A 24,873-nucleotide genomic window follows, 5' to 3' on the forward strand; every position below is an offset into this window, starting at 1 on the left:
CTCGGAAACCACTAACTTTGTGGGATGTTCTAGAGCCGTCGTCGTGAAGGTGTACTTCTCGCACATTGAGTGATGCCCCACGATCCATTGATGCCTGAAAGAACTGGTGACTCACTATTAGCAGAAACGTATGCTGTTTAAGGAGTTACTGTGTACTGGTTGCTGTTATTTACAGTCTTTATATAAATAACAGTTTTTATGATGCATGTAGTTGTTGAGTGTTTTCGACTGTACTGATCATCATATTTTGACGTAGTTTGACATTGAGTGCATTCTGGGAGGAGGCATGATTCAATTGTAAGCTGACTGAAACATGTGTGTAAAATCTGCTGAACTGGTTGTTTTAATCTGCCTCTTTCTCACTTGACCTGACAGGCCGTGCGACGTAACATACTGCAGATGGAAAATTCAGCAAGTCAGCTTCTTCAGTTCTTTATAAGACATTTCTCTCGTCTTGGGGATTGCCAAACCAAGTATACTAGTGAAACGCCACCCTCAAGACAAGTGACTTTGCACTTATCAGGGTGTAGTCTGGTTTGTTTGCTGTGACTGCCAGGTTTTATGATATGTGTAATCCTGTATTGAGCAAGATGGAGAAGGTTTTCCAAAGCATTTAAACTACAAACTTTAATAGCTTGCACATGTGCTCTCAAGCCTAATGTCTTGCTTCTTCATTTAGTGTGAACAGCTTGGGGCTCTTGGGGCGGCGTCGACTGGACAGGCCACAGTGGTAGAATGTCTGCCAGAGGTCTAAATCCAGATTACAGATTTATTGCAGATTAATGGGACAGTTACAGTCTTAACTTCATATGACGTGATCCACGACCTCCAGTTTCATGGTGAGGGATTACAAATTAGCCGCATTTTAGCATTGCCACAGTGCGCAGACATCCCACCAGCCATACCCATGGTGACGATGTCGGTAAACAATCAGCCGTGCAGATGATTCTGTGATGAAAACACTGGGATTGCTTTTGTTTTGTAATATTTTTCTTTCCATGTCTGGTCTCCATGTTCTTGGCAAGCAAGTGAAATGTAACTATAGGGCTATTTCACAGTGGCCAGGGGTTTTTGGCCCAGTCCTGTCTCTGTTCTATTTTCTATTGATCTTAGAATGTCCAATCAGAGTAGCTTAATGCTAAACGTATCGGCTGATACTGATCCAGTCTTTGTGGGTTCAGGGGTTAAAGAGACATATAATGTAGGTATGATATGGTACCCATATCATCCCCAAATGCACAAGGCTTTTATTTCAGACACCAATCAGCTTGAGCTAAGCTTAGCATGGCATGTTGCTAACTTTCTAACAGATTACAGTTTCAAACCTGTCCATGCCAAGACCCACCTGTGTCCTTTTTCACTCAGTATACTGTTCTTTACACTCAATCATAAATAATTTGAACATAATCAAATCAATCAATCAGTCAGTATGAACACATGAATACACTATGTCCAGAAGTTTGTAGACACTGGCCCCACTGTTGCTTTTGAAATCAGGGATGCTAACAGGGGGTTTTAGTTCCCTTTGCTGCAGTAACAACCTCTACACCTTTGCAAAGGCCTTACAATGGATTGCGCAATATTGCTGTGAGGATTTGATCGCATTTGGCCACAAGAGCATTAGTGAGGTCAGGTACTGATAATAGATGATTTAGTCAGAGATCAAAAATGGCTGGGCTGAAGCTCCAGCAATCAAGAGCACAGTGCTGCGGGGCTCTATCTATCAGATGGCGTTGGGCATGGTGACTTTGTCCTGTTATATTGGCAGTGCTTTTCTATGGCGATTGAACAAGGTGTGCATGTGCAACTCGAACAACTGTCTGTGTCATATTGGGAAATAACCATTCAAACAAAGGAGACTGGTCACTGGTTGTAATATAAATGGGAGTTTCTGCATAACTTTGCACCCTTCAGCCAAAAAGAGCCAATTAGCTTGCTGGTTACGCTGCGTTTTACTGCTATGCTTCTGCTTTAGAAGCATTAGAAACTGCCATTATTCACAGTCTGCAGCAGAGAGGGACATTTACTGAGGTTACTGGAGTTTAATCGGGCCTAATAAAGCCAATACTGATCCATTCAAATATGCCTGGACCAGCACCAATACAGATCTATTGATTAGGCCAGGACGTCTCTACAGTCTATTCAATTCCTCAACTCCACCCCTCATTAAAAGCACCTCCAGCGTGGTTCTGGCTAGTCACTTACCGCCCCATCCACACTGGTGTTTCACCACATTCTGTTCTGTTCGTTGGCTCTTTTGAAACAGGAGTAGAGGACCACTCCTCAATCCAGCCCAAATCTGGGCCTGAACTTCGCCCTACTGTACTGCGCCAGCTTATGTATTGCACTTTCAGATGGGAGTGATTTTTCGGTCTGGCCTGAATTTGCCTGCTATTTGCAAGCCAGTTTCACTCTAATGTCCAGCTCTATTGCTTTGGCTGTGACTCATTGACAGGTAAATTCATTGCCAATTGGGATTTCCATACAGGCCCTGTACTGCTGTGGTAGAAGTAATAAAGGCTGTAGTAGAAAGCTGGTCATCTTAATTAATATTATATTTGTATTATAATAACACCAATCGGCTCCTAGTTCCTTTATAACACTGCTGTCAAGTCACTTCACAAGTGTGTGAATGTGGTACACACTCTGGACTGATATCTGTTGTTGTTGCTTTACTGACGGAAATAGCTGGTTTATAGTGGGTGAATGTGCTGTCATCGGGTGTGTGTGTTAGCATTAACATTAGCCTCCACATGGTTCTGAATGGGCTCTTCAGTGCTGGTAAACAAATAAGGGTGAGCGGTTCTCCCGCTGGTAAAACAGAGCGTTTCAGTGATAGTTTTATAAAGGTTCAGATATTATGGTCTGTTTTCATGTTCCACTGTAAAATAGCTCTACACTGCAGACTCTAAAGTCGCTTATATACCTTTTGAGAACGTCCGCACTGCTGCCGGCTGGACAATAATGTCCATTAATGGCACCTTAAGAATACCAGATCACTGTGGTTAAAACAAAGACTCTGAACTGGATCTGGATTGAAATAACAGATGCTTGATCCATTACCATATGCCTGGATCTGCCATGACATCCCTATACTAAAACGTGTGACGTCATGGCAGTTTATGTCACATGCTAATTTAAAGTTGTCACATCAAACATTACAGTATTTTTCATGGCAATTACTTAATAGTGGTAACATGACACTGTTATTTTACACTGTACTGTTGCACATTACACATTGATACAGATTTATAAAACATGCCGTCAAATGTGCTGTAATGCTAAAAGCAAATAGTGTTGCAGAAGCATGTTGGCTCCTTTTTCGCTGGGAATTCAGAACTGAATACTGTTGTGCAAAAAAGTCCCGCCTCAATGAACCTGGTAGAACATTTCTCAGTAGGAAGCCTGAATACATTTAATTATCTTTTCAGTGATGTTTCCAGGCATGTTTTGCCACACATGAATTATGATTACGTATAAAAAATTCTGTAGACTATAAATAGGATTTTAATACAGGATTTTAATTTTGCATAGTGTAGCGCCATTACTGCTGAGCTTTATGAATCTGGCCACGCCTGTTGTAATAGCCCATGACAGGCATGACAGACATGCTTGTGTGAGCGTTATGTAAAGTGCTGTCCATTATTCTATTAAAACATTTATGATGACTTTTATGATGTTAAATTTAAGTTTAACCATATACCATTAACCAGACACCCCTAATATGAATGCACCCATTGCTGACACAGATGTACAGACAAACACATGCTTGTCTAGTTCCTGTAGAGAAGTCCTGCCAATAGAACAGGAAACTCTGGAGCAGATAAACATGAGCCTATTGACAGCATGCCTAACGCCAGCCATGGACTAGAGGGGTATAAAGTCCAACAGCATTGAGCTGTGGAGCCGTGGAAGAACTGTGTTCTCTAGGATGATGGCTGGTGCTGCATCCAATACTTTTGGGATGAGTTGGGTAGTTGAGGGTGAGATGGGGTGCTGGTGATCCAAAATTCTGACCTCATGACTCTTGTCGCTGAGTGAATGCTGAATCTAATCCTCACAACAATGTTCCAGAATCTAGTAGACAGCCTGACAGTACTGTCCCAGGACAGTAGAGACACTTACAGTAGGATAAACTGGTGTCCCAGTACCTTTGTCCATATAGTGTCCTCCTAGCTTTTATTTCACTTGCTTCCTGTAGCTGCCTTCCTGTTTGATGGAGGTAATGAAAACCTTCACACTAGCAAGAGATTAGCACTGTAGTAAGCTGCTCTGGAGAAGAACGCCTGATAAATACTAAATGGAAATGGAAACTTATACTGAATGTTAACATGTTAGAATGGGGCAGATTTCCTAGCAGTCCTTATCTTGCTGAACTGTAATGTACTGAATTGAGGCACAACTGCAACATATCTAACGGGATTCTGAATGTTATGCATTGATACACTCATAATGGAAAGGTGTGATTAGATTATTTTGAGTAATTAAGGCAATAGTTAGTATTCTGGGTAGGGCTGACTGTACATGCTATGGTTTAATCTCACCACCAGGCTCCCATGCCACCTGTGTCAGACTAGCTGCCCACCCTCATTCCACTTCCAGTGCCAATGCCCATGTTAATTTTCCTACTATTATTACTATTATTATTATTATTATTAGCACCATTAACCATCATTACTCTCATTGCTCTTACCCTCACTACTATGATTAGATTAGTTATAATATATTATGATAATTATGATTATTATGTGGTGGTTCAGTGACTTTTATCAATAATTTATAAATAGTCCTGACAAGAGGAGGATGGGTCCCCCTGTGACTCCTGGTTCCTCCCAAGGTGTCTACCTCCAGCTATGGGGAGGAAAACACATTAGTTAAGCTAGGATGTGGCATGGTTAAGGCCTGCATTCATCCATATACCCAGTATACATCTATGTAGCATTTAGTGATTGGTTACAGGCTCCTGCAAAGGCTCATGCCACAACAGTTACCGAACAATAAGACAGGAAAGTCTTTCCACACCCATCACATTTCTTCTACGTAGTACTGTTGCTGCGTAGTGGCACAGTGACCTAGGTTAAGTCCTGCGCTGATACTGCCATTTGGCAGCTTGCCTATACAGCTAAAAACGAATACGGCTGACCCGTATGTGTGTCACTGTCTTTCTCGTTTGTGTGCGTGTCTATAGGAAGCAGATGGAGAGGACAGGCTGGGGCTTCCCAGTGAAGGGGAAGGAGACTTGGAGGGCGACTCTAAAGCAGACACTCCAGACGCACCGCCGTCCACTGACAACACTCCACAGTGTCTCAACAAAGCCCTGGAGGGCCTGTCATCCAGGTGATCCTCACACACTCCACTAAAGGACACGTTTCCTAGAAAGCCCCCCTTATCCAACCAACTCATTTACACCATTTTGTCTTTGTCTTAACTGAAGTCGATCAGTCAGGACATGTTTAAATAATTTGGGCATGCAGTTTACACGGTCCACCCATTAGACTGTTATTTGCTAATAAGGGTGTAAGAAAATATTGATATATTATGATATTATATTTTGCAATGCTGAACCGATCCTCAAAAACACAGCATACATTTTTAATTAATATTTTACATTGCTGGTCAAGTCAAGTCAAGTCCAATTTATTTGTATAGCGCTTTTTACAACTGTTTTCGTCACAAAGCAGCTTTACATAATTAGTACTTAATTAAGGACAGAGAAGAAAGAAGAAATAACATGAAGGACGAGCAGGACGCAGAGCTGCAATGAAAACATACAGACTGAGCAGCTGTCTGTCACATGAACAGAGCGTGTGGTTACAAAAACCAAAAGGCAACACGACCTCACATCGACAATGACGTCACTCTGGTGTGGGAGGTGTGAGAGGAGAGCAGAGTTCTATAAGTGTGAGGCGTGGGAGTCTCATATGGACATGGACTAAGTGTAAAAAAGGAGAACTCTTCAACTAAGTCACCCAAAGACGTTCTAAATGAGGAGACCGGTCACTGGTTGACATATGAATAGGAGTTCTCGTAACGCTCAACATGGCGTCTGTTTACAGACAAAGTCCCACCCTTCAACAAAAAGAGCCAATCAGCTTCCTGGTTATGAACGGAAGAGTGTTGATCATATTGTGGTATAATAAAAGTCACTAATACAAACAAATCGGTAACACAACCTCAAGCTACATTTAAAAGCTGATAGCTACATAAGTTAATTGATAATTGAACTATTTATAATCCAAATAATCAGTTATTTGTTTCAGTAATCGATACATTTGCTGTAGCCCTAATTTAGATGTTAGGATTGGTTGTAGACAATGTTCCGTTTACACCCTGACCGCTAGATAGCAGTAGCTAGATAGCATTACTAGCTGTTCATGATGGCGTTTTTTATGCAATGACTTTTTCTGAAATTTGACCATATGCTAAGGCTAGCATCATGCTAACTGAAGAGGGGAGGGGTGGCCCGTTGTACCCACCCATCGAGAGCGGGGCCAGTTATGCTTTTAGCCTCCTGACCATGAATTGAACTCAGAACCTCCTTTTTTGATTCCATCAAACACATTCCAAACAGTTACGAAATGTGTGGTATCTACACATCTGAGCAATTCTTTGGAGGCTGTTTACGGTATGCATCAAGTGATCAGATCACTTTTGGATTTGCACACACAGGATGTACAGTCAGATCTCATCTGGTCATTCTGGGGGCCGCATTTTTGAGAAACTTGCTGATGGAGCAAGTATTTCCAGATATGTTCCGGACAGGAAATGTGTGTTAATATATAAGGTAAACAGCCTCTTTGGTGGACATGGTGTATTTACCATGTTCAGTACTTTAGAAGCTTGCAGTATGTATGAATTACTTTGATCAATAAGGCTCCATTTTTGTAAATAATTATGTCTTCACACTCACTGAGCACTTTATTAGGAAGATCTGTACAGCTTCTCATTCATGCAATTATCTAATCAGCCAATTGTGTGACAGCAGTGCATGTGTGGCATGACTGTTGGTGTCAGATGGGCTGGTTTGAGTATTTTCAGAACTGCTGATCTGCTGGAATTTTCAGCCCAGCAGTCTCAAAAGTGAGTGGAGGCTCTGCAGATGTAAAATCCACGTTGATGCGAGAGTTCAGCAGATAATGGTCAGACTGGTTGAGCTGAAAGAAAGGCTACAGTAACTCAGATAACAGCTCTGTACAACTGCGGAGAGCAGCGGAGAAGCATCTCAGAATGCACAACTCATCCAACCTTGATGCGGATGTGCTACAACAGCAGAAAAGTACATCAGGTTGCACATTTGTCAGCCAAGAACGAGAAGCTGAGGCTGCAGTGGACACAGACGCACCAAAACTGGAAAGCTGAAGACTGGAGAAACGAAGCCAGGTCTGATGAATATTGATTTCACACTGATGGAAGGGTCAGAATTTGGCACCAACAGCATGAATCCACTTTGTGCCAACGGTCCAGGCTGGTGGAGGTGGTGGAACAGTGAGAACTCGCATCTCGAACCTGCACTTACTTAGAATTATAGCTGAAAAATAGTACAGCTACATAAACCACTATGGCTACCTTGAGAAACGACAGGAAATCAAGCATCAGATATGCCGTGGATGCTAAAATACACAGCCAGCTTGGATTCACCTGAACTGAAATGAGATTCTTTGTGGACAGGTTTCATCTGTTCAATCTACTGATGACCGGAAAAGCTGAAACCAGTGGGCTCAGCGTGTCGCACACAGGCGTCCTAATGGCTTTGACATGTACTGTACACTGTTTATGGTCTTCTCAGTACGGGTTGATCACATTTAATTACTGTATTTTTAACAACCATAGTCTCCTGACCATATCCTGGACAGTTTGGAGCAGGTGTGTCCACCTTTTTTTTTAATTTAAATCACCAGGACAACAGAACTGGCATTTGATATGCTAATGAGGGTGAAATAATTGAGGGATTCAATTGGGCAGCAGGACCCAAAGAGGATTAATGGTGGGATCTCCACTGGGGGGGAGGGGGGGGGGTGGTCGAGCTGATCCTGCTTGGCTTTTTCCTGCAGGGAATTTTCTGCAGCCTCCACCTCACAAATACACACAGGCTTGATGAATGGACCAATAGAAATGCTCCAAAATGACTTATTGAAATATTGAGCTTTTGTTAAAAAACACACTTTGGTTTCTCATATTTTTTGTCCTGACAATGTCTAAAAACAAACACACAGCAGAGCCACAGTGTGAAACGCCTGAATGGAGGCAGCTGCTTCCCTCAACAGTTCTGATGACTCAGCACTATCTCTCTGTCTCTCTGTCTCTCTCTCACACACACACACACACACACACACCCTCCTCCTCCTCTCGCTGATTTTCTGTATGAGTTGTGGCACCTGTCCTCTGTCCTGTTCCGAGCGGTCGAATGCTTTATGGCGCTGTCCAATAACTCATACCTTTTTATGGAACTGCCTTTGTTCCCTTTATGAACACTATCACTACACTGTGAATGAATGGGTGCTTGCAGTGATGTAAGATGTGTGACTCCATGCAGACACACACACACACACACATATTCCAGGAAATCAACAGAGCAGTATATTGTACTGACCTTCCTGTTAGCTGCAAACTGATTTGCAGGCCGTATCACAGACCGTTATAAGAGCAGTTTGTTATGGAGTTGGAATGCCTGCTTACACTGAATTCATAATGGTCTAGAGTGCCTTCGAGTCTAGTCAACCTCCACACAGACAGCATTTTTGCAGTCTCATTCTTATACTCAAGCCGTTTCATTAGGGTAGGACTGGTTAGACATAATCCAGATGCCCTGTAGACCCATAATATTCAGGCTGAAGGTTTAGATGTCTCTAAGGTGGTACACTGTTGTCATAGCTCTGGTGGCGTGATTGAAAGGAGAGTGTCACATAGTGGGTAAGAGGTTGAGGAGGAGCACAAGGCGTGTTTTAAAGGTCAGGAGTTTCTTCAGGGGTTGGCAGTCATGCAGCTAGTGAGTAGCAGTGCTGGAACTACAAAAGGGATGTGATTTCAGACAGTTCGTTAAACACTCCTCGTTCAGAAGTGCTCTGATTTCAGCTTGGCCTTAGATTTCCTCATTCTGTACTGCTTTATAACAAGATTTCCTGTATGAAAAGTTGAATAAATTTTAATTCAGTAAATTAAGGCTGGCCTGTTGCTTTCCAAATAGTGAGCCAAAGGTCATCCATACTGTAAAGTTGCTGGTTATTGATCATACTGTGACTTCTCCATCAGTATCAGATTCAGCAAATATTTGTCAAAACTAGGGGTGGGAATCTCCAGGCTGTGACGCGATTCTAAACTGATTACCTCTCGTTTTCTCACAGTGTGACTCGTTTATTAATAAAACTGACTGCGGTGGAACAACACAGTATTAAAACTTGCCCTCTCTAGTAGCCTTGACACAGTGGGCAAAACCTGAGCGCTCACTGAGAGGCCAGGTTTAGCTTGTGGGCGTAGCATTTCACATGTAGGAATCTACCCAGTCCAGCAGCAGCAGCAGCCATGTTGGAGCGCTACCGCTCACTACAACTAAACCTGTCTCAGTGATCTGCTGTTCCTCTTCTACCTTCTTTAACAGCTCAGCCGTATCTGCACCCGTCTGGCACTCCTTCACTGCTCTTGTATAAAGCACATGAGGCGCTAGCTGCCACTCATCGGTAATAAACTGCAAAGGTATTGTGACATAAAATTCTGTGGCAGTGGGAGTAACAGTTATCCTACCTATTTTCTTCAGTAATTCCATGACTTCGGAGTTTGGGGATCACTGTGTCAGTAAAATAGCTTCGAGGCGGGGCGCTGCTGCTGCTGCATCTCAGCTCCAGAGTGCACTACATAGCACGAAAGCCCTGGTTCTCGACTGTATATCAATGCAGGTCCTTGGCAATAGAAGTTGTGCTAGAGTTTGTAATTCGCTTCGCTCTTTCCCAGTTGGGTGGAAGCTTTGACATCACCTGCTCTCGCCTGGTTCTTTAATTGGCAGCAATGGCAGTTGTTGTGCTTCCATAAGCTTCTTCCATGTGCTTCCATCAGATTTCTCGCTCATTCATCTTGTGTCTCTGTTATGTGTACGCTACAGATTGTTCGGAGCTGCACTTCCACCTTTTGTTTTCAGCACCGCTGAGATTCGTCCATGTCCGCATCGAGATGCATCTAAGATGCATAATCATTTCTGACTAAACAGACATCCTGGTTAGGGTTAAACAGTGGTAAGCTATTGACCGATATCTGCCAAAGCTGAGAGCTTTAACACTTTTAACTTTAACACTGCTGAAGAAAAGACAGTGAGGAAAGGAACCAGCGAGATCTGAGTTTTAACAGGCGATAAGTTTTAATTTGGGATCACTATTTGACAGTTCACTTCGTTGCTCTTTATTTGTATTTATTAATAATTTGTAGTTTCTAACCTAACCTAATTACTATAACTATAAACTATAACTAAACTATGACCAAATAAAAATGACCAAATATTAAACCTTTAAAAAAAATCTTTAAAGGGGTTGTCTTATTTTAAAGTGGTACCCAAACCACACCCCTTTTAGATGATTTGTAATCAATTTGACTAAAAATGATCAGATATTAATCTAATACCTGAAACTTCATAAAGTGAACCCCGTTTTAGTTAAGATTTTGCTTTATTGAGCAAAATAATAAAATATATTTGTTGGTGAAGGTAATAGAAGTTGTGTTTAATCGAGATGATGACAATCAGGTGTACGTTAAGTAGGAACTCCTTTCAAGAACATAAACTTGGGTCTTCACGATCAAAGTCTGATCAGGTTGGACAAGGTAAGAGTTTGGCCTGCACCAATCTACTGAGGCAGATGATTAGGCATGTCGAAGAAATTCAGCACCATAATATAATGGGACAAATATTACAAAGAACCCCAGGGGAACATCTGAGGACCTACAGGCCACTCTTGCATTGAGCAAATGTTCCAAAGTTGGTCCTACTAGTCCCAATTTTATGGGCAAACACTGAACGAAGAATGGTGTTCAGGGCGGTAGGGTAATGAGGAACTCCCTACTCTCTGAGAATCCAGTGACGTTCTGGAGAAAAATGTACTGAAGATGAAAGATTCTGCCATTCAGAAATCACGCTTAGACCCGTTATTAATAATAGTTTATTATTATAGTCCATGAATCCACAGAATGACGACACCCACCTGCTGTTTCCCTTAATTCTAATAGCAACTGCCCAAAGTAGCTACCAGGGAACATGGCAAATGTGTCAGACCTGATAAGGCAACATTTAAGCTGAATGCTAGCTAGAGAATGCTGTCAACTCTAATGTATGACCCAACATGCCATAATATGCCTGATCAAACTGTTAACAGGACGAATTTGTTTGCTATGATGCTAACATACCTTAGTTTCAAGGCAGTTGAGAATTTAGCATGCTGTACTGTGCTAATTGGTGGCGTTTAAGCCTTCTTTACCTGTTAGCTATGTTAGCTTTATAGTTCTTCTGTAAAACTAAAGAAGCAAACGTCAGACATCAAACATGTCCAGGCTCAGTGACCTCTTTTGGGACAAGGACAACGTGTAAATGAGATATTTCACCAAACTATTGGCAGTGTAAAGGAATATTTGTTGTTTTGTTATTCTTACAGATGGAAGAACTGGTGGATACGGGGGATTTTGTCACTGACGATGATCGTAGGCTTCTTCCTCATCATCTATTTGGGACCCATTATGCTTATATTTGTTGTAAGTATGCAGTCAGTCTGTATCACAGTAACACATGGTCAGTTATAGCTGACTCCCAAACCAAACACCTCTAAAGCAGCACTTTTGTCTCCTCTAAACCCTGGCTTTGAAGTGTCTGATATCATGCTGGTCGATGTATTTTTAAAGTGGTCTTTCATCGGGTCATTGAAGGTCACGAGTCAGGCAGGGGAGTCTCTTGGATGACTTGCAGGCACTTAATATAGAATTTCTCAGGGGGACGTTTTCTCAGAGGATCAGCATGAGTCAGCGAAATAATTCTTAACACTTTATTTGGATAGGCCACTGTAGATGCTTAGCAGATGCTTATCTTAACTGCTTAACTCAACTTAACATCAACCTAAAACCTAATTTGACGGCTCGTCTAAAGATGGCAGAAATAGAGCTCAGTGTTAAACAAGCAAGTGCTGAAGTTCTGTAGTAAAATTTAGTAGCCTGGTCTTTTTACACCTTGAACACAGAGAGCTTCAGAAGGGTAGTAAGAAATGAGTGTCCGCTTGAACCTGCAACCTTCTCTGTGCAGTATAGGCCTGCCTTGTTCTATATCAGTTATGCTATGCTACATGATGCTAAGCGGCACTGTGCAGTGTGTGCCCTACCCTGTGTACGCTGGCTTTAACGGAGACAGTAAACTGTGGATTTGTACACTCTTAAATGTGACTATTTTTCAATAAACAAAGTTCAGTTTCTAATAACCAGACAGACACTTTACCAAGTGACCAAGTCCAAATAAGGTTGAGACCGAGGCCACTCATTTATGGTCTTGAGGCCGAGTCTAGCCTTAAGTCTTAAAACACGTCTGGAGCTACATGGCTAACGTAGCTAACACAGAATGGAAACCTATTACAAATGAAAACACTTGCCTCAAACTGCATTAAGGAATTAGACCATGTCAAATAGACTTGTCTTGTTTAAATGGATTCTGACAGTGTATGACATCCTGTTTTCTATGAAAGTTGCCGATAAAGTGCTGATAAAATTCAGGCTTCATAAAAACAAAATCTAGATCCATAGATAACAGGATTATAGACATAAGCAGGTCTGTTTACTTTACATTAGCTACATTAGCCTCATAGCCCCAGTGCAAAAATGAAGCTCATTTTGGACACCACACTTGAATTTTGCCTTGCGTTAAGCCTGAAAGCTCCAAATAAAAGCTGAATAGGCACTGGCATATAAACACTGGCTTAAATTGATGAGTAACTGTATTCAAATGCATGCATTATGTTTTTCTGCAGGTTATGGGTGTTCAGATTAAATGTTTCCAAGAAATCATAACTATTGGCTACAGAGTTTACCATTCCTATCACCTGCCGTGGTTCAGAACACTCAGCTGGTAAGTGCAGTGTGACGTTTTTGGCATCACATTTCTCTCTCGTTCAGTGTCTGTGAACCACAAACATGCCTTTCCTCCCTCCACAACTCACCTCTGCTCATAGATAAACTAGTCATTAACCGGACTTGAGCAAAGTGCACTTCCAAGTTGGAGCCGTGCATAAAGTACACGCACCTGAGCGACTTTATCCAAACAGAACGTGCTAACACACCTGGGTGACTGCTGCTTGAAAACACAATCAGTTTCTGAATGGATTCTAATAAAAACATGTTTCCTGCATTTCAGGTACTTCTTGATTTGTGTGAACTACTTCTTTTATGGCGAGACAGTAGCTGACTATTTTGGTGCACTCGTCCAAAGGGAGGAGCCCTTGCAATTCCTTGTGCGCTATCATCGCTTCATTTCCTTCGCATTGTACTTGGCAGGTGAGTTTAACAGGTCAGGCAGAAGACCTGTAAGCCCTAAGATCTGTGAGCAGGAGAGAGGGCTATGTGCTGTAGCTTAGCATAGCAAGGATCAGATTGTGGGCTGTTTTTCAACACCATTCTTTCACAAATATACAAAAATAAGGGCTCTTTTACTGGCTGATCACACACAGTGAAAGGCTTGTGCTCATGAAGAATTCGGATCCATGGTAATGAATTATTCTTTCTGTATAGAAATGACAGTGGGGCCTTTTTTAACTTTAAGCGTGACAGATTTGTTGAATTAGGACCAGCATTCCTCAACAAAATATGAACGCATGCTTACAGCACTCTCAGTTTTCTCAGAACTGACTGTAATATCCAACTAGATCAATCAGAGAGTGCACAATATACCATAGGATGCTGCTCACGAATAAATATTAGAATTTATACTATTAAAGAATAATTTATTTATGTCAAATAGATTCTTAGACAAATGAATCACTCACCGGAATGATCTACCCACAAATGCATTCTTTTATATCTTTTATTCTTTTATAGAGTCTGGACAAGCATTGGCAAAACAAATTGGGGCTTTAGATTTTTTTGTATTGTACATCTTGTTACTATGCTAATGATCGCTTCATTATAAAACAAAATAAATAAGCTCAGTCTACACGACATAGTACAATACAAAAGTATTGGGACACCTGCTTATTTATTTATTTCTTTCTGAAGAACAGAGGCACTGTTACCCAAGGGAACTCCAGTTCCCAAAACCCCTTTGGGGTAATCAGTGCTAACCAGACACACCTGGTGGTCACAGCATTTAAGACTGTGACAAAAGGCCCTTCTCTGTCACACCTTTGTAGAGGGGTGACCGGTATGGTACACAGAAGTGAAAGAAAGTGAGAAGTTTGAAAGAAGAAGAGAGGGGGGGTTGAGAAGGAACAGAGCTGTGAAAGAAAAGAGCTGAAGAGATCTCAGCTCAACACTCAAATAGCTCCACAGTAGAAGGAGTCAATAAGCTGAATGAACAGTAGCTACAGTTATGGTAAAGGAAGCTTTTGTTTAAAGAGCTGCATCAATCAGTTCCCCTTTCTCTTACTGCTAACTGTCCTTAGTCTGAGCTACGCCATCTTGGTGTCTCCTTTGTTTGGTTTTCCCGCCTTTTTTCATTTTATTATTTAAGGGATGCAATTCCACTCCTTACCTGTGCTTTCAGTGGTTGGGTGTTGGATCTCCTCTGCCAGATCATCATCATCATCATCATTTAAGACCAGTCCTCAGGTCTCTGGTCTTGGGTCTGCTCCCTGACTGTTCTGTAACAAAGAGTTTATCTTATTTTGGTTGGAGTAACAGTCTCAACTGTCCATGAAAGGCTTTCTACTCTTCTCAAAAGAACTGGATAAAACACTGTCCATCATTCCAGAGAAACACTGCTCCACAGCTCAATGTAAGGGGGGCTTTATATTCCTCTAGCCCACACCTGGCTTTAGGCATGGTGACGATGGCATGGTCATATTTATCTGCTCCAGAAAGTCCTATTCTATTGCCCATCGTATAGTCACAGAGACTAAACCAGCTGTGTGTGTTCATTTGCACACCTGTTTCAGAAATGCACACAACTTAAAAATAGCTGGCTGCATACATTAGAAGGGGTGTCCACAAACATTTGGACATATAGTGTACCTTGTGTTTATTTCACCTTGTAACCTGCTCAGAGTGGCTCAGCAGTCTACTGGTATGCCAATGAGGAAAATGAGGGTCGCAAGTTTGAATCCCAAGCCATGCCACTCGCTATTGAAGCGACGTTGGCCAGCACAGGCTTCTGTTAGCTGGTTGGCTGTCAGCTGCAGGTGTCTGCGAGCTTTGCGTGTATCGGTGGAGACATGTATTAACTCCTTACCCTCCTGGTGTCTGGACATTGCTAGTGCTAGGAGGAGCCACCAAATTGGGAGTAAAAAGCTTGGATACAAAAATTCTGTAATGTCTTTAAACAATGCATTTGTGGGCGGACCATAATTAACAGGGCTTAGACGGGTGGCGAAGTGGACAACCCCACAGTCACTGCACACAGAGGATGGTTAATTCCATTCCCTATCCAAGCAAAAAGATCAATGCTTACTAATTGGAAGTTAGTATCATAGTTGAGATCCTGACAATTCATCCACTCTAAATAAGGGCATTTGCACATGGACACAAGTAAATACACAGTAATTGTGGCCCAGAAATCTCTCATAGATGCATTCCCAGTTAATATTGTAAATATAAGTATAGTCAACCCTATGATTCCTTCACATTGATATAGGTATAGTTGATTTTTTTTTTTTTCTTACATTCAGATGAAAATCCATAAACTTTGATTCTCATATTAACCAAACTCATCTCAATATCTACCTGTAGATTGTTTCACTATAAAATTATATTGTATATTATATAAGGCATTTCTTTACTGTGTATTAAACATTTTCCCGGTTGTCTGGGTAAAACTGACCGCATGTTATTTGCTTTTCACAGGTTTCTGCATGTTTGTTCTGAGCTTAGTGAAGAAACATTACCGCCTGCAGTTTTATATGGTGTGTACCAGGGATTAGTGTGCAAGCACTAACTCAACATGGCTCTTCACGTTCACATCATGGCTGTAGAACTGGGACATTTTAGAGGCTATACTGTAAGGTGTACATCCATGAAACTATCCTATGCATGAAGAACAGTCTGTGGAAATGTAAAGTCTGTGTGCTGTGTATGTGTCACTCACCAGCATAAGTTTCATTTACATTGACACCAATTGTTAAGACATGTTTAAGATAATCACAAATAAACCAGGCAATAATACACACTAATAATAGAACTGGGGGGGTAGCTGATCCTAGTTCAGCTCTGACTGTGTTTTGGACAGCGCACATGTAGGCCCAGGATTGTGCAGCAGGACAGTATCATTAACAGCTGGCGTAAGCTGAAAATGACTGCACACTCTGCTGAGTTCAGCGGCAGTGTGATGGCTTAATCCCTGTTGTTAGTGCGGGCAATTTGAAATAGTTGAAATGACACATTAGCATGTGCATGGTGTATTTACAGTGCAACATTACATCATTATAATTAGTGCCTCTTCGCGGTCTAGCAAAAACCTTGTATCTACATTTTTCCTTTTTCTTTTTTTTGTCATAAGACAGATAACATGCCATTCAGTACAGCATTAAAATGAACTTCTAGTCACTGATAACTGTAACTGATACCAAATGTCCCCACTCTGAAAACTGAAGAGCCTAATAGCTTGAGGGACAAAAGATCTCCTCAGCCTGTCTGTTGAGCAGCTCTGTGACCGTAACCTGCCACTGAACAGTGAATGGCCCACGTCATTCATGATGAAGAGCATTTTGTTCAATGTCCTCCTCTCCGCCACCATAACCAGGAGTGTTAAACTCCACCCCGACACTGCTCTCATAATGCAAATCTGGTAGTTGGGCCATAATTTCATAATGAACGGACCGATAGAAATGCTGCAAAATGACTTCTCCATTTTACTTTCCAAGAAGGTGTTTTCCTTCTCCTGCAAAGTTACAGTTCTGAAGACTCCAGGTTTTTGCTAGACCGCGACTGTTCTGTTGAATTCTGTTGAAATAAGTTAATGAGCATTATTTATACACAGTTTACACAGTTGAACCAGCCAGTGAGCACAGTCAGATTAGTGGAAATTGCTCATTAGCATGTTCATAGTGTAGGTAATGTATCCTACAGTATGTCTCTGTTCATCTGTAGGTTTCCTGAAGGCATTAGCATTGGTTTGTGTGACAGTTTGCACAATAATAAGTTGTAAACTAGCAAAAGTAAACACAACTGATCTGGGTTTGTTCCCTCAAACTTGAAGTCCCAGTTACTGTGCAGTTCTATCTGTTGATCATTCATCTCCACATCTATCTATACTATGCTTGTTGCCGCCTACCAGTTAACACTGCTCCGACTTCACAACCCCACACTAGCGTACGCTGTATAGACACATCACTGGGTGTTTGTGGTGGAGAGAGTAAAAGTTTGCTTTGATATTTTGACTGAGCTGTGCTGTAACTGTGCTGTAACCGTGCTGTGCTCTGCATCATCACTCTCCTCCTCAGTGGCCAAAAGTCATCCTCACTGTTCCGTTGATGGTGTGTTTGTGTGTACGTTTGTCTCTCTCTCTCTCTCTCTCTCTCTCTCTCTCTGTGTGTGTGTGTGTGTGTGTGTGTGTGTGTGTGTGTGTGTGTGTGTGTGTGTGTGTGTGTGTTTGCCATTCCAGTTTGCTTGGACCCATGTGACCCTGTTGATTGTGGTAACTCAATCTCACCTGGTCATTCAGAACCTGTTTGAAGGAATGATCTGGTAAGCAGGAACTTCACTCAAACCTGACAGACCTGTCTCCAGCTTCTGCCACTCTGACTGCAGCACTGCCTCAAAACGTCAAACTAATAGAAAAACAAGAACACTGTCCATTTTACTGTAAAGCTAAGCCATATCCATGCACGAAGATAGCATGTGCATGGTGATGAAACATAAAGACTCACATAGTTAGATGGGACATCTAAGTTAAAGGGGGCATCTTGCTCTGCTAGGACTCATACATGAGGTAGGAAGCCCCCTGGTGAATCATGCATCAATTTAACTTCTAGCTCTTACAGAATCTGTACAGTATTTCCCCCTATTAAAAACAGTTATGGACACAACACCTCTGACCTCAAGCAGCAGATCCTTTAAGTCCTGTAAGTTGTGACATGGAACCTCCATGAGCAATCGATGAGCTTTAGGCCCTGTCCACATGTAGTCCGATATATTGTTGTTGTTTTTATTTTTTCCTCCCCGCTTTTGAAAAGATTTCTGTCCACACAAGAGACAAAGATGCTTGCATTGGCAGAAAACACAGAGGCTAAACCCCAAATTACACACTACTCCCTAAGTAGGGTACTATGCAAGTGATGAAATAGAGCGAAATATATCTATATTAGATCAGTATTTACATTTATTCATGTGTGGAAATCTGGAATCTAGTGCTATGTGTGTGCATGGTGTAGTTTTATGACTTATGTAGTTCACTATGTCAAGTCAGCATTTTCATAAAGTTTCGTTTGTCCCCCGTCCACACGACAGCAATGGGACTGGGCGGGACCTTAGTGCCCTGATGTGGGTTGGAGCACTTTTGGTGGGTACTGATCACTGCATACCAGAGACACCCACAGGACCTGCTTTGTATATTGAAGATGTTCTGACCCAGTCGTCTAGTCATCACAATGTGGCTCTTGTTAAAGTGTCTCAGATTCTTAAGCTTGCCCATTTGTCCTGCTTTAAACAGGACTCCCCTTCATGACCACTTAACAGGTGCCACTGTACATGAAGATACTCATTGTTTTTCACTTCACCTGTCAGTGGTACTAATGTTATGGCTGATCAGTGTATATTAGTAATTTCTGTCTTGAGTCCATTTAGCACAGCCCAAATTATAACGGTTTATAATAGTAACCTTTTAAAGGAGCTGCAATGGAATTTCCCATGGCATTGATAAATGTTTATGACCTACTATACTAGATCTGGGGGAGGTGCATCCTACCTTGGGGGGCTTCTTCCTCGTGGTTAACCCACTCCTTCACTGCATGCGTTTTCTTTGCTGATTTTCCATAAACTAATGTTGTTAGCTGTCTGCTGGGAGAGCGGACATTGCCAGCATCTACAGCTCCCAATGTGTGGAGCTGCTGTCATATCAAAACCTCCTAACTCCTGTTTTAGTTCAATTTGTTTTGTACATTATTTGAAAATGTCACTAGACCCTAAAAATGTCTAAAAAAACAGATCAATAGAAATGGTTTAAAATTGGAATATCATTTTATAGAACCGAGGTTTTGTTAGGATGGCGATAAGTGAGGGGTTTTCATCAAATGGAATAGTTTTGACCACTGGTCAAGTCATTGAATCTCCCAACATTTAAGCACGGGGTGTTCTGTATTGTTTCTTTTCTCTGTATTTTTCACAAATAACGAAACCTGCCATCCTACAGGTTCATTGTCCCAATATCAATCGTCATCTGTAATGACATAATGGCTTACCTGTTTGGCTTCTTCTTTGGAAGAACACCTCTGATCAAGGTAAACCGCTCTGCATGGTTAAGATCTTGCTCATAAACAAAACCCAGCAACATTTCTTAAGAGACTTGTATAATAAAACTGTTAAGTTTCCCCTCAGCTCTCGCCGAAGAAGACCTGGGAAGGCTTCATTGGAGGCTTCTTCTCCACGGTTGTTTTCGGTTTCATTGTAAGCTCACAGTCTCAAACTCAAAAGCTCAATTTTTTTTACCAACCAAGAGAATGATGCCATGTTCCTCCACGTCTTTACTAATATTATTTTGTTTACTTTCCAGTTTGCCTACCTGCTGTCCCAGTACCAGTACTTTGTGTGTCCAGTAGAGTACAACAGCGAGACTAACCGATTTGCAGTGGAATGTGAGCCTTCAGACCTGTTCGTGATGCAGGAATACACTCTGCCTGCAATGGCACAGAATATTCTCAGATGGGTAAGGAAGTGCTGCATACATTGAGCCAGTACTTGTGCACAGAAATGGAGAAGCAGTTTTGTGGGGGAACTTGATGATACCAACTGCATTGATTATGAATAACATGTGGTCTGATAGTTACCTATATCACCATTATAGATCTGAACTAACATTGTGCACAGTTGCTCAGTTCATGTCTTTAAACATCCACAGTGCAGGCTAGAAAAAGTAAGTGAGCCATCAAATTTTATAACCTGCAGATCCACCTTTAGCACATCTATAAAACATTTCCTGCAGTTGCACATCGGATTTGCATAATGTTGAGGAGGAATTCGGACTGATTCTCCCCACAAATGTGTTTCAGTTAATCAATATTTCTGGAAAGCCAGAGTGCAAGGATTATGTTTAGGACTAAGCTATTTCAAAACCCAAATCTTCATCATTCTTTATTCGGAACGGAAAGCAAGTTATTCAAATGTAATTGACCTACTGAGGCATAGTGGTAACAGTCGAAATCCATGCGTTAGCCTTTCTGTTCATATAAATGGTTCTAATGCATACTCATCATGGTCATGCAGCCTATGAGCTTCAGTGTCCAAATAAAAAAAATCCTCAATAAAGCCCCTCCTGTATTTCTTTCATATTCCCTATTCTGTTTAGTAGTATCTATTTGATATAGTACCTCCCCCTGCTCTGACATACCTAGTTTAACATAGAAAGGGCTTATAACAATACATCAGTGGTCATGCAGCCTATGAGCTTCACTTATGACCCCAGAATGAGCTGAGCTAGCTGTGTTGGAGCAGATTACCTCTTAAACTTGCACAACTGGTTAGTGGTCACTGGATTATCTGATGACCTGGCTTGGTTGACCGGCATCATGAGCTCAACTCTGTTCCCCACCTGCTCTTTATCTACAGAAAACGGTGAACCTGTACCCTTTTCAGATTCACAGCATTGCTCTCTCCTCATTCGCTTCACTGATTGGACCTTTCGGTGGATTCTTTGCCAGTGGATTCAAGCGAGCTTTCAAAATCAAAGTAAGCCTTACTTCCGGTCACTTACTGTCTCCAGTAAAAGCAGTACTGCTCCTCTGTTTTGTCCCATCAGTTCCACTGAGAAAATGCTAAATAAACTGTAATTCCCTAGGACTTTGCAGACACCATCCCTGGACATGGTGGCATCATGGATCGTTTCGACTGTCAGTACCTGATGGCAACATTTGTTCATGTTTACATAGCCAGCTTTATCAGGTAAGGATGCGTTTCTGCCACATTTACAGCAGACCTCATCAATTAGACTACCAGAAGGGATGTGGAACAAGCGCTTGTTGTCTGCAGCTTCCACTTTCACTTTCACACCAAAAAGATAAGCCTCTTCAGCAACACATGCTCCACCCTACCCTAAGTTCATGAATTGTATCTTGGGCACTATTTGCATAGCATTAGCGTTGCATGGCGTGGATCAGTAATGCGCTTGTTACCAGAGTACCCCTGTAATTTCAGTCCCATCCGAATTAGTCACGCTTCTTAACTAGTCTCCTATTGTGTGTGTCTCTAATATAAAACGAACTGCAGAAGTGACCTCCGGTTATGTCAGGTCAGTGTAGACTGACATGTTGGTTAGTACAGTCATATCCTGTTTGATAGATGCTCTTGCAGTTTTTGAAAGCATGGAGGCACAAGAGCAACTTTGTTTAGATGTTCCTCTGAAAACGTCTGCCACTGGATTTAGTTGTGTGAAGGCCGTATTTGTGCAGGTGTTGCTGAACAGTAGAACAGTGCTCCACCCCTCCAGCATGTGATAAATCTTCATGAAGTTCTTTGCCTTTATAGCAATCCAACAAGCGATTGTCCCTGAAGGTTTTGTTGGTCTTCCTTAATTACGTCACAGACTGAGGAAGCTGCTACCTGAAAGCATATAGCTATCTTGGGGTCTTTGTGGGCATCAATTATTTTATTTACCATAATTCATAGCCTGCTTCTTGGATGAGACAAGGATGCCCAAGCTTTTGCATGCCACCAGTGTCTCAGTGTCTTTATTTCTGTTTTTCTTGGTTGGCATACAGAAATAAATAAATAAATAAATAAATAAATAATCATCCTGTGCAGTAATCCTAGTGCTCACTCGTGCTTCTACAGTCTTGCCTTAAATGCACCTATACAGCTCAAAAAAACACTGAATGACATTTCCCCAATATAGCTCCTCCTGTAGCACCTTCAAATTGCCTATTCTGTTCAGTAGTGTATATTTGAAATAGTACTTCCCCTGCTCTGACGGGCTTAAAACAACATCCTAAACATTTCCAACAAGTAAACCTGACTTTCCTTTTTGTCTTTTAGGGGTCCGAACCCCAGCAAGGTGTTACAGCAGCTGCTGGTCCTGCAGCCTGAGCAGCAGCTCAACATTTTCAACACCCTGCGCAACCACCTGAGAGAGAAAGGCATGCTGCCCCCTGCTGTGCTGGAGCAATGAGGGAACGGTCAGCCCATCAGTACTGCAGTTAAAAAAACAAACAGTAACAGTTGATCTCGATAGATATTCACACATGACTGTGGATGCACAAAAACACACCACTCAACACGCTCTCCAACAACTCTGGAGATTCCTTACAACAAGGTGAACACACTGCAGCTGTCTTTACCTCACGCTTCCACTGCACGAGCAGCTCACTGCACTACAACAAAATAAAGGTGGCGGCAGCAGACTTGCCCACCAGGGGAGGGGAGGGTGGGAGCAGGGGCGCACTATAGCGAACTGTCTTCCAACTAACAGAAGAGAAACGGAAGCACATGGTAAGTGAATGTAGAGGGCTGAAACGTTTGATAATAGTTTTTATGTGGAGTGAGAGCGATGCACTGATTCTGAACCTGATTCTAGTGTATTTTATTAGTGTGATTTTATTTTTATTTTTTTCTCAGAGCAGAAATCGCTCACTTTGTGGCAGCAATAATTCTAGACTTACAGTGAGTTTTGAGATGCTAATAGTCATGATTAGCATGTTAAGAAGTGCATCATTAATTGATCATTATGATCTTACTGGCAGCACACAAGTAAAAAAACAAAAAAGGCATGTTTCTAACCATTACTTCTACTGCGATAATAGCCATTTTTCTCTTTCTCGCTTTGCCTCTTCTCAATATAGAACTGTAGTAGCGCAGGACTTCCTTAGCATTAACGCTGTAGGGCAGACTCATGTACATATCTCTTATGTATTAATGTAAATAGATAGAGATTATATTAAAAGATTTACAGTATAATATATAAAGTATACTTGTGTGACTAAATTCTAGACATTTTGGAGGTATGAGGAAAATATATGCAAATTAACTAGACATTCCCCGAACTTTAGCATGATCAAACCTCTCCAGGGAGGAAAGTTTGGGGAAAGAATAAGACTTGAACAGAAAAAAAAACAAAAACAAAAACACGTGGCTATGCTTCCACTACCCCATCGACCAGGCTTAGTTAGCTAGATGGGTGAGGTGAAGGACTCGCTGTAGCTGTGTAAAAAAAATTATAATACTCTGCAGGTTTTAATATCTAACACTGAAGTCTCGTATTCAGGATATTCACAGGTTGGACTATCTTTCGATAAGATTGTCTGAAATCTGGAGTGAAGTGGATCCAATATGTGCTTGAGCTAAATCATCTGTTAGCAATATTGTGTTGCAAGAACTGTTCAAAATATACAGATACAAGAAATGTGGGATTGGATTTTCTAGTTGATCCAATTAGCAGAAGTCCTTCCTCATTATTTACCAAAGCACTGTCTTTTTTGCTGTATAAAACCCCACACTAACTAGTTCATACCAAAAGCGCCAATCCTGAAACTGTCCCAGATAGTTGAAGGAATTAATCAATTGGCATTTTTGCTTGGATATCCTACATTTAACAAAATGACATACTGAAACACTTGTAACAGATAAACGTGCACCTATAGACCTGGTAGACTGTTGACAGTTTCACTCTTAGCATTTTAGCACTTTTCCAAGTCCCTAGGGAAATAATCTTCCCCTAAATGGACTTGATAGACTTCCCCTGTCCAGCGACCGTTACTCTGTAGATCTAGTAGAGATGTTTGGGACCAGATGTTTGTACTGTAATTCTTTTTAAACCAGTGACTATGTGGTGATTTGTGCATCCCCCTACCTTATCCTGTGGCCCACCACCTTACCCCATTCATCTGTCTGTCTGTCTTTCTTTTTCCTTCTCGTCTGCTCTGCTGTTTCCTAGGCTTTGTTTAAGTCATGGCTCAACTTGCTCTTGTAGCCACGTATGAATGTTGCATGTCTAGTAGACGAAACCCTGTCAGACCAAAAAGAGAAAACACCAGGTGTCTGTAGTTTGTTACGAGGCTACCACAATTGTAACGTTTTCAACTTCTGAGTTGTTGCACGGTTTATGTTCTGATGCTATCCAAGATATAATATTGTACAAGAATATACCGTTCAGTAGCTTAACAGCAAATGCGGTTCAGCTTATTTACTCACCAGTGTCAGATGTTATGCATTGTTTCAAACAGTTTGGGATCTCTCTTCTTCTTTCTCTCTTTTTTTTTTGTTTATTTTTTATTTATTTTATTTTTTGGGGGGAGGGGGGGGTGTTTTAATAATTATTTATGACCATGATTTACAGATTTTTTTTCTAACATAAAATCTAATGTTTGTGGGGAAATATTTAACGGTTTTACCATGAATACACAAACAAAAATATGTTGTGTAAGGGGCAATTCAAAGAAATCTGATTATGTATGAACCTGATATTATTATTATTATTATTATTATTATTGAGGTGAATAAAATCTTGTATTTTTTTTTCTTTAAATCTCGCTTCTTTTTCTTCCAAGATCACATGACACACAAAACAACTCAAAC

General features: G+C 41.4%; 1 protein-coding gene across 1 annotated transcript in view; it reads left to right on the forward strand.

Annotated features, from left to right (window-relative positions):
• cds1 (CDP-diacylglycerol synthase (phosphatidate cytidylyltransferase) 1) overlaps positions 1-24,823 on the forward strand; it is a 36,730-nt gene extending 11,907 nt beyond the window's left edge. Inside the window, exons 2-13 of the mRNA XM_072664363.1 lie at positions 5,189-5,337; positions 11,628-11,724; positions 12,981-13,078; positions 13,364-13,503; positions 16,003-16,061; positions 17,759-17,841; positions 19,505-19,592; positions 19,690-19,758; positions 19,865-20,017; positions 20,917-21,036; positions 21,146-21,249; positions 22,339-24,823. Coding sequence (XP_072520464.1) covers positions 5,189-5,337; positions 11,628-11,724; positions 12,981-13,078; positions 13,364-13,503; positions 16,003-16,061; positions 17,759-17,841; positions 19,505-19,592; positions 19,690-19,758; positions 19,865-20,017; positions 20,917-21,036; positions 21,146-21,249; positions 22,339-22,471 — 1,293 coding nt within the window. The 3' untranslated portion in view covers positions 22,472-24,823. The remainder of the gene's footprint in view (positions 1-5,188; positions 5,338-11,627; positions 11,725-12,980; positions 13,079-13,363; positions 13,504-16,002; positions 16,062-17,758; positions 17,842-19,504; positions 19,593-19,689; positions 19,759-19,864; positions 20,018-20,916; positions 21,037-21,145; positions 21,250-22,338) is intronic.
• The last annotated feature ends 50 nt before the right edge of the window (positions 24,824-24,873 follow it).

This window comes from Salminus brasiliensis, chromosome 20, assembly GCF_030463535.1.
Source record: "Salminus brasiliensis chromosome 20, fSalBra1.hap2, whole genome shotgun sequence".
Classification (NCBI taxonomy): Eukaryota; Metazoa; Chordata; class Actinopteri; order Characiformes; family Bryconidae; genus Salminus; species Salminus brasiliensis.